This window comes from Rhodamnia argentea, chromosome 4 (genome assembly GCF_020921035.1).
Source record: "Rhodamnia argentea isolate NSW1041297 chromosome 4, ASM2092103v1, whole genome shotgun sequence".
Classification (NCBI taxonomy): Eukaryota; Viridiplantae; Streptophyta; class Magnoliopsida; order Myrtales; family Myrtaceae; genus Rhodamnia; species Rhodamnia argentea.
In genome coordinates this window covers 5,082,159-5,094,437 of record NC_063153.1, presented here as the reverse complement: position 1 = coordinate 5,094,437, position 12,279 = coordinate 5,082,159, and the positions used below count along the sequence as shown (strand labels likewise).

Below are 12,279 nucleotides of genomic sequence, written 5' to 3'. Positions count from 1 at the left end.
ATTCTAATATATCAGCACGTAAGGACCAAACTGATAATGTTACAAGCAAGTTGGTCATGTGAGTGTAATAGATGTAATTTTACAAACTTACAGTTGAAAGCATGTATAGCAAAGACTGCACCTGGTTACGAGAAATCGAATCACCGATCGATGTCCATGCCTTGTTCCTCGTAAACTGGAGAAACCTCTGCCCATTGAATGTTGGCAATTCGCAGTTCCCCGGTTTCCACCTCCAGTACAAATACCCTTTATCCGGCCTCCCATTTCCCCATACAGTTTTGGCGAGTCTCGATGAAGGAGCAGCTCTGATTGGTATAAACTGGACTAGACCGATGTGGAATCCAATCCCCAGAGAAAAGATCACATTCATCTGAAAAAAAAAAAAAATGTCGACATCCAATGGCAAACACCAAATCAGTCAAAAATGTGAACTTTTCATGAGACAAAAACAGGATTGCCCTTCAAAATCAGCTAAATGGAGATCAACCAAAAGAAGAATAGAGTTCACTGCCCACAAAAATTGTCTCTAAGCACTTCATCATTACAAGTTGAAATATCCACGACTGAAGCAGCCACTGTCGGTATCCCACAATAATTTAGGCAACTTTCAAGTTATCTTGCTTCCCATGTCCCAATTCGGCAACTACTCAGTAATTACACAGCAAGAAAGAGACCTGGAACAGACCAACAAAGAATACAAATACCTGCGCTAGCATTTTCATCTTCTGCACCTGTTGAGTCGAATTGAGCCGAGACTGCATCAGATTCAGCCGGCTTTGTCGCCTCCGATTTTTCAGCAACTGGGTCCGCCACATTGGGCGACAACTCCTCGGATCATGAGAAGAGAAAGCCTATACGCGAAACCCACCAAGGGAAACGTGACTGCGAGCTCCACCGCCGAATTGCTGTGCTTGTTACACGGCGGCAATCTCCAATTCAGCTTCATTTCCTTTTCATTTGTCGCTTGTACTAGCTCCCAGAATTGAGTACCAGTTCTTGGCTGCCTTATGTTAGAATATATTTCTAATATTCAATGTAGGCTTTATTAATTGTTATTGTAAATATTAATTATTCTAATAAAAAAAAAAGATATACATAGTTTCCTATTTAGTCCAGTATGGTACTGGATAATGTGGATCGAGAAAAACCTGGGATAGGTTTTAATCTCTATAAAGCTCAAGTCCCTTCTCTAAATCCTAATATGCACATAACATCGCATCAAGAGCTGTCGGAAGCGGTACGTGAGGGGCCGTCTTATTGAAGCCAGTGATAAAGGGGTTCATATAGGAAAAGCTCTTGAGTATTGGATCGTCATAAATTCCGCATCAAGGACGATGTATCCGAAACAAGGTGCGGCAATTCCTCTATCTCATGAATGTGTGATTCGTGTATCTAAACGTAATTATCTTGAGTCGCTGCATTAATGGTATTAATCGCAGCATACACCCTCTTGCGAGCAGACTCAGATAAAGAGAAGAAACAGTATTTCTTTCTCGTAAGAACTTTATACGTGGGCTCCAGAGGGGAAAGACAGATTAACTCAAGAACACCAAGATCCCAGGTACCAATAATTTCCCGCGAGCCCAGCTGTGATTGTTAAATCAAAAGGCGAAAGAAGACAAACAATTAAGGCAGGAGAATGAGAGCGGGCGACCGACACGAGGTGGTGTTTTTTTAGGGGACGCTCGGCTATTTGGGCGGGAGCCATGTTCGACAATCGAGGTTCATGAACAGATCAATTTTTCGGACAAGATTGAGTAGGCCGGCCCGTCAGCCGGAGTGGGAATGTCAGTTTCGAAAGTAAAAATCGAGATGACAAGCAATGAAGCAAAATGCAACTGATGAAAAGAGAAAAGGAAAAAAAAAAAATCCATCCTATATTTTTGGCGTAATCTTCCCTTTCGTTAGTTGACGTGAGCTATCATCATTCGAATACTTAAATTGTTCTAGGACTAGCCCACCAATCTTTTCTTAAGTCAATCGAAAACTTGAAAATTTGGTTGAGTTAAATGGCCCTCGAAAATCAAAATACGTAAATTCGTGGGTTCGACTATGCATGAGGAAGGGTACAAACAATTCCATGTTGCTCTTTTCGTAGAGGTGTTAAATGGATGAGTCGGATCGAGTTTGGATCGAATCGAAAGAGTCTTTCGATATGATATTCCTTGGTTAAATTCTTGTGTACATAATTAACGACGTGTGTGTCTACATACCCTGTGTCCCACTTGATGAGTTCCGTAAAAATCATTTTCCACATGCAAGCGAATGGCACATTCTACTTGACCTTTGACAACTTTTCTTCGAACATCTGCCACGTGTCAGATGTTTATTGGTTTAAAATTGGGTAGTCTCATGGCTACTGAGCTTTTTACCTTTGAGTTTGACGAGACCTGTGACGTGGCTTGTGCTTTGAGCTCTATTCGTCTTAATTTATGTCCTTATTCAGATCTTGAGGTTAAGCACTCGGCGGGTACTTTGCGTCATTGGCCACTACTCCATTGTTGCAACCGTGTACTTGTAGTATTTCTCTTCAAAATGGCGTAATTAAACTTTTCGAAAACAATTCTGGATTTTGATTCCAACAAATGAAAGGTTCATAATGCAATTGCATTTTGTACCTAATCTGTGTTCATCGCTATTGTTGCGAGGTAACGGTTTCATAACCGAGGACAAGCCAATGCGACACTTGATGAGCTGAGAATACTAGGTCACCCTTCCTTTTCGTAGATCGCCTCCACGAACAGTATGATGAAGCACATCTTCCCACAGAATCGTACCATGCTTAGTTAAACACAGGCGACCAGTCCCTCGAGCGAGACGGATCATTTCATAATAACAACTTATTTCAACTTGTCATAATCTCATTAGAAAAGCAATATCGGCTCCCGATCGGTTTATGTACGGAACCCAATCCCGTCTTTAGAGATCCTCTGAGCTTGTACTCGCTCCACCTCTCGAACTCCTAGCACAAACATCGAACGGCACTCCCATAAAATCAGTTGTTTTATTCCTTTTGCATCGCCTATTCTTCACCTCTTGCCACAAAACTCCACTCTTTGTAGCTTACAAAAATATGGGAGAAATCGGATCGTGACACTATGCTATTTGAAGAAGTATATCACACTTTATCAGCTTACGTCTCAGCAATCACGTGTGTAATTTCTTTTTTTATTTTTTGGTCGAAATAATGTCTGCGATTTTTTTTTTTTTGGGTCGGAATGTCTACGAATTTAAGAAAAATATAGAAATAATTTGGTGATGGCCCCACCTCCTGGCTGCCAACGTGGGCAGAACTTTTGTGTGGCTTTTACTGTTTTACATATGTGCTCGGGATTTGATGTACTGCTGGTCCACAGAAATTATGAGGCGGATTGCGTACATAAAAGTCTTCACGCATCAGAGCTCCAATAAAAGCAATCATCAAGGGTGCATTTGGTTCGGCTTTTGGAGAAAGTCTTTGAGAAAATGCAAAAGCTTTTAGACTAAAGGGATTTAGTAAAATGCAAAGACTGTTTGGTAAATTGTAATTGAAAAATGCCTTGAAATGCAGCTTTGGAAAAATGTTGTTTGGTAAACATAAATTCGGAAAGTCTCTGGATGTGATTAAATTTTAGTTTTTAAATGTAATTTGTTTAAAATTTTAAAAAATAATTGTTACATATGCACATATTTATAATTAAAAAATCAAATCAAAGTGGATATCTCAACTAAAAAGAGAGCAATTGCACTATAATAAACATGGTCGCATATGTCTCGAGGAAAAAAATACGTTATCCTTGAATATTACAAATTTATTATTTCTTAAAGTTGTTGCTATTTGATCATACAAACGTGTCACGTTAGCGAACATATTTTCATTTGAAGCATTCAAATATTTATTTATATCATAGAGTCAACCGAATATCCATCACATCTCCCATCACCAGAAATATACTTAACAAATTTCCTCATGTACTTATCCCTGCTTTTACATTTGACCAAAATGCGAAAGAATGCTTAACCACACACCTCATACATATGTCCTCCTGCGGCTGGACTTCTTAATTCTGGACAATTACTAAACACGCACACACAAAGAAAGAAATAGAAAAGCATTCCAAACTTGCTGAAGATCACATATAGCAAAGCTCACAGACAATGAATTTCTTCCGCAGAGAACCGATTCGATCCCTTTTGAATGATTATATGCCCCATGAGATCAACTATCTGAATGCACATCAAGCTGGACTTGTGGATATGCAAACTTCATGCCTCATAGAGATACCCATCTAGTTTTGTTGTTGAAGGCACCGATAAACCGTCTAAGTTTGACATCGAAGGCTCTTGGATTCAATCTATCAAAACCGCCAACACCAAAGCATAAATGGTGGCATTATACGGAAACCTTCTCTATTGCCGGTAACCATTCATACGGATTTCATCAGTTGTAAATGAGAACCATCACATATTTCAAGTGAAAAAAACTTGTAGAAAAGGCAATACATCACTTCAAAAGAAAGATTTCAATTCACCATAGATTTCAACCAATTTCTCTCTTGGTTTTTCATTCCTCTAAACTGTGTCATTGCATTGACCAAATTCTGACATACAAAAGAAAGAGAGTTGAATACGATCCTCTCGCTTTAATAAAAAAAATAAAGGAACTAGCATCAAACAAAGCAGAGTCTCCACAATTCATTAACTCAGGCTTGCAGAAAGGCAATACCCCAAATGCTTTGGCAAAGTCAAGCGCAACATGTTGAACATCTTTCTACCAAAATACCACAATAACGCCACAAAGTCGTCAAAACAAAGTAAAACTAAGAGCAGCTAATCTAAGATAGCTGCAATACTGCGAATTACACGGAACATATGCACCCAAGGCAGACAAAATGACAGTTTTATTTCTCCAATTCAACTAAGACAATCCCAAATTTTACAACATCACCATCAGTAAGCAGACTCTCCCAATCTACTTCTAGATACCTTGCACTCTTCCATCTCCATTAAAAACTTTGTATTACTTGACCAGTAATATCCTCAATCAAGCACAATATCAAAAGTACCATGTGCTGCCAAAAACAAAAACAATTGTTCAGGCTCTCAAAAAACAATGCACTTTGCCCTCCTTCAGGCACAACACCAACCAAATAAGCATTGAACATCAGTGTCTCCATGGAACGAACAACTTCATCATTCACCAAAATCATGAATTCTAACAGTAGTTCCCTGCCATCATACAACATTACTTATCATATATCCGACCATTGATCAGGGCATGGACTAATCTACTGAGAACAAGCTTAACGACGGAGAGTATTACAACCAAAAGCACAAAACATAACAATCCGTGATGATAGACATATTCATAATCCTAAGCAGCATTGAGTTATTGCCATTCAGTACTCTTGAGCAAGCTAAATTCAGGGAAAAACGGTAATGGATCGATTGCTACTGCATTTTGAAATAGACTAGCTAAACAAACCAAATCATGTCCGAGCCATATCGAATGCAACTAAATTGCTTATTGGGTTGAGTTTAACATTAGTGGCAGAGATTAGTAGTGAAACAAAGGTGCCTTGTCCGTGGAGTTGCGAAGAGAGAGGAAGCCGTCGTGATAGACATTGCGCTTCAGCTTCAGCTTCTGCTTCAGGTGCTTCGTGAAGTTGACGTTCCATTTCTTCGGAGCTTCCATGGTCGTCGCATTTAGGATGAAGAAGATTTCTAGAGCAACGAATGTGGCACCAATTATCGGCATTGCGATGACTCGAAACTATTTAATGCGAGAAATTAGCACACCAACTAGGGCGACGACGTCTCGGGTGGCCATGGCGAGGATATCGGTGCACGAGACCCTGTTCCAGCAGCTCAGGACCGCGTCGACGGCCGCTTTCGCCTTGATCACGGTGTCGAACCCGTCTCCGGCCAGCGACAAGTTGTTCAGATGGTCCTTCTCCGCCTTTGTTGCTAGCGGTGGACGCCACGATCACCGAAGCGTCACAACCCCACTTATCCAAAGAAAGTACCAAAACACAAATGGGTTAATCCCGAACAAAAATGAATAGATGGGTCTTCAAATTCAATCACGGGGTATCGGAAATACCTTGACGAAGCAATCATGGAAAAAGAGATGAAGAGTACCAGGGACAGTGACGAAGGTCTGCTGGAACTTCTGCCAGACGGCATTGCGCACGATGCTCTCGACGTTTGGGCACACGTTGGCATAGAAGTTCTGCCTCAAGGGGTATCTTCTTCAAGCACGGTAATGCGGGGGTCGCGCTACCTCGGCGAACCTCGCAACAATGGATTTGCTGCGGTGGTGCAACCGTAGACCAGGTGATCGGCGACGAGCATCAACCAGGCGACCGAAAGCGTACAGGCAAGCGATGTCACCAGCTGAGCTGCGTTCGGGGGGGAAAGAAGAGAGGCGAGCGAGCTCCGCCTAGGAGGAGAAAAGCGACAGATGCAAGGGTTTTCAGGTTAAAAAGGGTAAATGTTGAATTATGAAGACTGAATGAGGGTAATATTGGAAATTAAAAATATTCATTAACTCGGCCTTTTTGTATGCCGAGAAAGCTAGAAAGCTAAAGCAGGTAAGGAGGAGCCTTGAGTTAAAGGCCTTTAGAAAGCATTGGAAATGCTAACATTTGGGAAATGGGCTCTTCAAAAATAATTGCCAAACACTCTAGCATTTGGCTAAGAGACTTTACAGGTCCAAAGAGCTTTGCAAGTGGGTTCCCAAATGCAGCCAATCATCTATTACTTTCCATAAAGTAAAGTCAACCAGGTCGAGCACATGGACCGACCGACACGGAAAAATTACGAAAAAAAATCTTAAATATATTATAATTGTGTCATATTAGTCCTAATTTTTTTTCAATTGAATTATAAACTTTTTACATTATGCCAATTCATTCCTTTCGATCAACTCTGACCGATCGACACTGATATGGCACTGTTGACACTAACGTGATAATTTTAATAATTTTAATAATTTTTTTATAATCTTTTTCTTTACTTTTTTCTTTTTCCCTGGAACAGGGCCGGTGTGGGTCAACGGCTGAATCTCGCCAACACTAGGTAAGGGCCGCGACATCCTCGCAAAATCTGGTCAAGCAAGGGCGTTGTGGCCCTCGCCAAGTCTAGGCGAGGGTCGCGACGGCCTCACCGATCGTAAGCTAGAAAAAAGAAAATGTAAAGAAAATAAAAAAGTACAAATTTTTTTTAAAATATTATTAAAAATTGACATGTCGGTATCGATCGAACGTTCACATCAACGTCGACCTGCCAAAATTGGCCAAAATGATTGAATTGTCACAAAAATCAAAAACCTTAAGATTGAATTGACATAATTTTAATAAGTTTATAACTTTTTGGATAATTTATCCGACCAACACGTGAAGGACAAGGTTGTCCCCGGACATATTCCGAAGGGTCAAAACCAGAGGGAAGCGAGAAAGGCAATACCTTCCATTGGTCAGCAAAGCATTTACTTCAACTCAACTTGTTCTTCAATCCGAAGAAGCCAAAAAGTTATCAGCAACTTCTAACCAATAAAATAAAGCTAAAAATAAGCCTCTTGAGCTGAATGCTAATCTTCTTCTTTTTTTCTTAGTTATATGACACTCAAGTGATCGGGATAAGTATACTATCGGTGCCATAACTTTTGTGCGGCGTTTACTTGAATACCATAACTTTCAAAACGTTCACTTAAGTGCCATAGCTTTCAAAAATTGTTCACTTGAGTGCAATCATTGACGTGGACCCCAAAAAACTAGTATGGACGCCGGAAAAATTGACGTGGCGGATCGAAAAAGCGACGTGGCACGCCGGAAAGCTAACGTGGCATGCCGAAAAAGGCGACATGGACGCCGGAAAAGTTGACGTAGCACTCAAGTGAACGATTTTTTGAAAGTTATGACACTCAAGTAAACGATTTGTGAAAGTTGTGGCATTCAAGTGAACGTTTTGAAAGTTATGGCACTCAAGTAAACGCCGTACACAAGTTATGGCACTCACGGTGTACTTATCCCCAAGTGATCAATAAAAAAGTCATATGACATTCAATTGACCGAAAAATAGTTATGAAACTCAAGTGATTAAAAAAAAAAAGTAAAGGCACTCAAATTGTCGCGACCTAAAAATCGGGTTTCTAGGCTAATGGATTATCGGGTCAATTATTTAACTAACCTAACTCGAACTTTCTCAAGTCCATACCAAATTGCAACTTAACATGCAAAGATATTTGAATTGGAGTCGCCATTAATCGTTTTTGGTAGGTCGATTAGAAACCTAAGTAAATTAGCGGGAGAACTAAATTACTTCTACGGACCGGAGATTCTAAGTCCGGGGACTTGATTACGCTAGATTACTCTAATGCCCTTTCGATACCATTTTATTTCATGAAAATTTTTTGTCAGGCAACAATAATTGATTTTAACCTAAGTCACTAACACGGGTTATCATGCGGCTGCACAATCAATTAATTGAACATCCAGAAGTCAAGGTAATTGCGGGAAGCATACGCCAAAACAAATTGTTTTCATTTTTTAATTTTCGCTTTTTAGTGGGATAAAGACTAACTTATATGTAATGCGTGAATTTAATCTAAGATGCAAATGAATTAAATTAAATGCAAGGAAAACCTAAGCATGCATATGAAATTAATTTAATTGACTAACCTAGATGACATGCAATTAAATGAAACTAATGTACAAATGATGTTACGGTCTAATTAAATTGACTACATGTCTTACAAATTAATTGAAGACCTAAACATGCAAATTCTATATGATCTAAACCTAGCATGCAAATGACATATAAAGCTTATTTTATTTTTTTGTATTTTCGGATTAATGAATGACCCTAAATAAAAATATGCCTAAAGATAATTATCTTACTTATTTTAGGGTTTAAGTTTGCCTAATCCCCAACATATTAAAGATAAATTATTTTAGACATGAAAATCTACTCAAATATGCTGATTCTATCCTAAAATGCAAATCTAAATTAACTTATTCTAAAATTGAACTAAACGTGCAAATATCTACATGATTTTAATTTAAGGATGCAAATTTATCCAAAATGTAATGCAATATCTTTTAGAATTTTAAATATCACGCAAGAGAATATTCATTCTAAAGATATTATGCCAATCAAATCAATCAAGAAAGTGGATATCTCAACCGATTTTTGAAAACATTTCGTGAATATTTGAGTCAATCTTTAATTCGTAATCCTACGATTAACGATTGAACTCAAATCCTTGCTTGTGTGGCAAGTTGCGGATTAAGAAAAGATTCCTAATCGATCACATTTTGAAAGATTTTCCTTGATATCCCGAGTATCTTGAATATATTCAGCAGAAATATTTTTTTTTTTGAATTAACAGACTATCACCAAGACCCCAAGAATATCCCAATCAAATCATAATTTTCAAATTGTGCAAGAATCCTTGAAGTTTCAAAACTGTGGCAATCTTTTGTTTTTGGCGAGAGATATATCAAGATACTCAAACATATTCAACTCTAAATACACAATATTTCCAAAATGGCGAATAACACCTCACCCGATTCTTCTTGAAACTTTGCCACAATACTTTAGCCCTCTCTTTTTTTAGACAACTTTCTGGACAAAATTTTAAAAAATAAAAGATAAAAAAAAAAAAAACGTGAAGTAGTCTCCAAAATGTCCTAATCATCCAAACAAACTCCACATGTTATGCAATATGTCCTCAAGCATGGCAAGTTAGTAAACGATTTTTATCTGATATGCAAAATAACGTACAATTGACAAGCAAATATTCAAATGACGAAAAGGTATAAGATTTACCTAATCTCACGAAGTTGCTTTTTTTTATTTGAGACCGAACTCGGACGATCTTGTAGACGAAATCCTTGGACTGATCGGCCGGATGATCACTTGCATTCGGTTTGTAGCTGCATCGGACTTTCGGCGGTAAGGGGAAGGAAACAAAAGTGTTTTTGTCACCGAGAATTCACCAAACAGCAAGTTTTTTAACCAAAGGACCGCAGCAAAACAGCAAGGACGTGTGTTTTTCTGTGAATTTTCTGAATGAATGTAGACCTCCCTCTGTCAAGCTCATGTATTTTTACTCGCGCATGTTCCAAGAGCTCATTTTTTCTTTTCAACCTAACAGAGCTCCCTTTCTTGTTTGACTTTTTCTTTTCTCTCCTTTCGTTTTGACTTCTCTCGGACTTCTCACTTTGAGGAGAAACTTTTCGCACTTCACCTCGTTGAACGAAGTGGTCCTCTCCTCCGTCTCTGCACTTTTTCCCTCATCAAGCTCTCACTTTTTCTTCGTGGACCTCACTTTGGACGACTCCCTCTCTCTGCACTCATCCCCTTTCTCTAGCCGGACGAAACTCCCTCTCTTTTCTGCACGATAACACTGTCAAAGCCAGCGCCCCCCCCCCCCCCCCCCCCCTCTCTCTCTTTAACGTGTGCTAAGGTATCCTATTTATAGGCATAGGGCACCCTAAAAGAAAAGCCAAGATGACGATTGTATCTTTTTGGTTTCAAAATATTCTGACCTTACTGAATAGATCCGCTCTAATATTTTCGTTCCAACTTCCGGATCTTTCTTTTTGAAAAAATGTCAATTCCGGTTCCGCATGATCTCTTTGCAAACCGACAAATCCGATCAAATCCCCTTGTGTAACAACTTCTCTGCCCACTTCCTCTTTCTCCGCCCACTTTTTTGGTCCAATATGTTTTATCTCGTTCATCGTTGATTGAATGCAACTACATGCATGCTATAAAAATAGAATAAAATAAAATGAACTAAGTACAAACTATATGCAAGATGATTTAATTATTTTTTGTAAGGACTAAAGTTAATCCCTAATTTTTATGCAAAGGTTAATGACTAAAAAGGATGGCCAAAATTTAGGTGTCAACAGTTGCCCCTCTTTGAGTGAAGGCTCGTAGAGGTTTCGCTCAAATACAAAATTGAGCCTAAATTTTGACAATGCAAATGATGAATGAATTTTTTTGTTTTTGCTGGATTTTTATCCCAATTTGCAAATGCAGTGATGGATGATATGCAAAATGCAAACAATAAGGAACATATGCTAAGGCTTCTTACTTCATGCGGAGCGGTAAAACAGCCTTACATACGGATCGCATACAAAAAGCGTCCAAGTGAGGGGAAGCTTTATAATGCTTGAACTCCCTTGATCTTCGAACTTCTATTCTACTAGAAGTAGGTTCTCAAGGTACATGATTGCACATGTCATTTTTGTATTTTCCGACGGATGCGAAACAATGCATGATGTGATTTAAAAAACCATTTGAAGAAATGAGAAACATGTTGCCTATACCACTAGGTAGACAAAAAAATATGTCACCTATTCCACTGGGTGAACATATGAGAGAGATCATGTCCCCTATTCCACTGGGTGAACATGAGATGGATTGTGTTACCTGTTCCACTCGGTAGACACAAGGAGATATGCCACCTTTTCCACTGGGTGAACATACAAGAGGGATCATGTCGCCTATCCCACTAGGCGAACATGAGATGGATTGTGCTACCCGTTCCACCGGGCAAACAAAAAATATGTCACCTATTCCACTTGGTGAACATACGGGAGAAATCATGTTGCCTATTCTACTGGGTGAACACGAAATGGATTGTGCTACCTGTTCCATTGGGTAGACACAAAAACAGAAATAATGAAGAATAATTTAGGAGACGTACCTAAATTCTTCTTCTGCTATCAAAAATGATAGAGCTAATAGCCTTGCACTTGTTTTTACCCGAGACAGGGTTAAAACAACACACGCACACAGGGAAAGAAAACAGAATTCATGAATCTGTTTGCATTACCAAGCTTCTCATGGGAATTTATCAATGAGAAAACAGTTTCGTCTTTTTGACAATTTGATCACATTAAATGAAGGACCTTCAATCGAAAAGGACTTTCCACTCGCTCTCAATGAAGGCTTTTGACCCGTCCCTTGATACGGGTAAAAGAATCACTTGACTCTCTTCATCGTGCTTGACGAGGGTCTAGATATTCTCGAAATCAGTATGCTCTGACTAATCCGGGAGGTCTTTTAAATGATTGAAATGCAAATTTGTTCAAGGGTTTAACAATGGGGACTCATAAGAGTCATGGCTTTGAAAATCATACGTTGCTTCGGGTTTACAAGTCAAGAACCCCGCAAAATGAGATAGAAAAAATCTTGCTTGCACTTCTTCGAGCAACATTTATAAGCATTTAGAACTCTACGTTAACATAAGTGCCCTAATCTGAAGAGACTTCGGTAAGGGTT

General features: G+C 39.1%; 1 protein-coding gene and 1 long non-coding RNA gene across 2 annotated transcripts; both read right to left on the bottom strand.

Annotated features, from left to right (window-relative positions):
* Positions 1-3: 3 nt before the first annotated feature.
* Positions 4-842, bottom strand: LOC125314659. The gene is made up of 3 exons (XM_048277512.1): positions 705-842; positions 92-370; positions 4-30 (listed from the first exon to the last, which is right to left on the bottom strand). The coding sequence occupies exons 1-3, from the start codon at positions 813-815 to the stop codon at positions 4-6; spliced, it is 417 nt and encodes a 138-aa protein (XP_048133469.1). The 5' UTR covers positions 816-842.
* Positions 843-4,695: 3,853 nt separating this feature from the next.
* LOC125314906 lies at positions 4,696-5,210 on the bottom strand. Its single transcript, XR_007198252.1, has 2 exons — positions 5,127-5,210; positions 4,696-5,051 (listed from the first exon to the last, which is right to left on the bottom strand). It is a non-coding gene; the product is annotated as an uncharacterized LOC125314906 (long non-coding RNA).
* Positions 5,211-12,279: the final 7,069 nt, after the last annotated feature.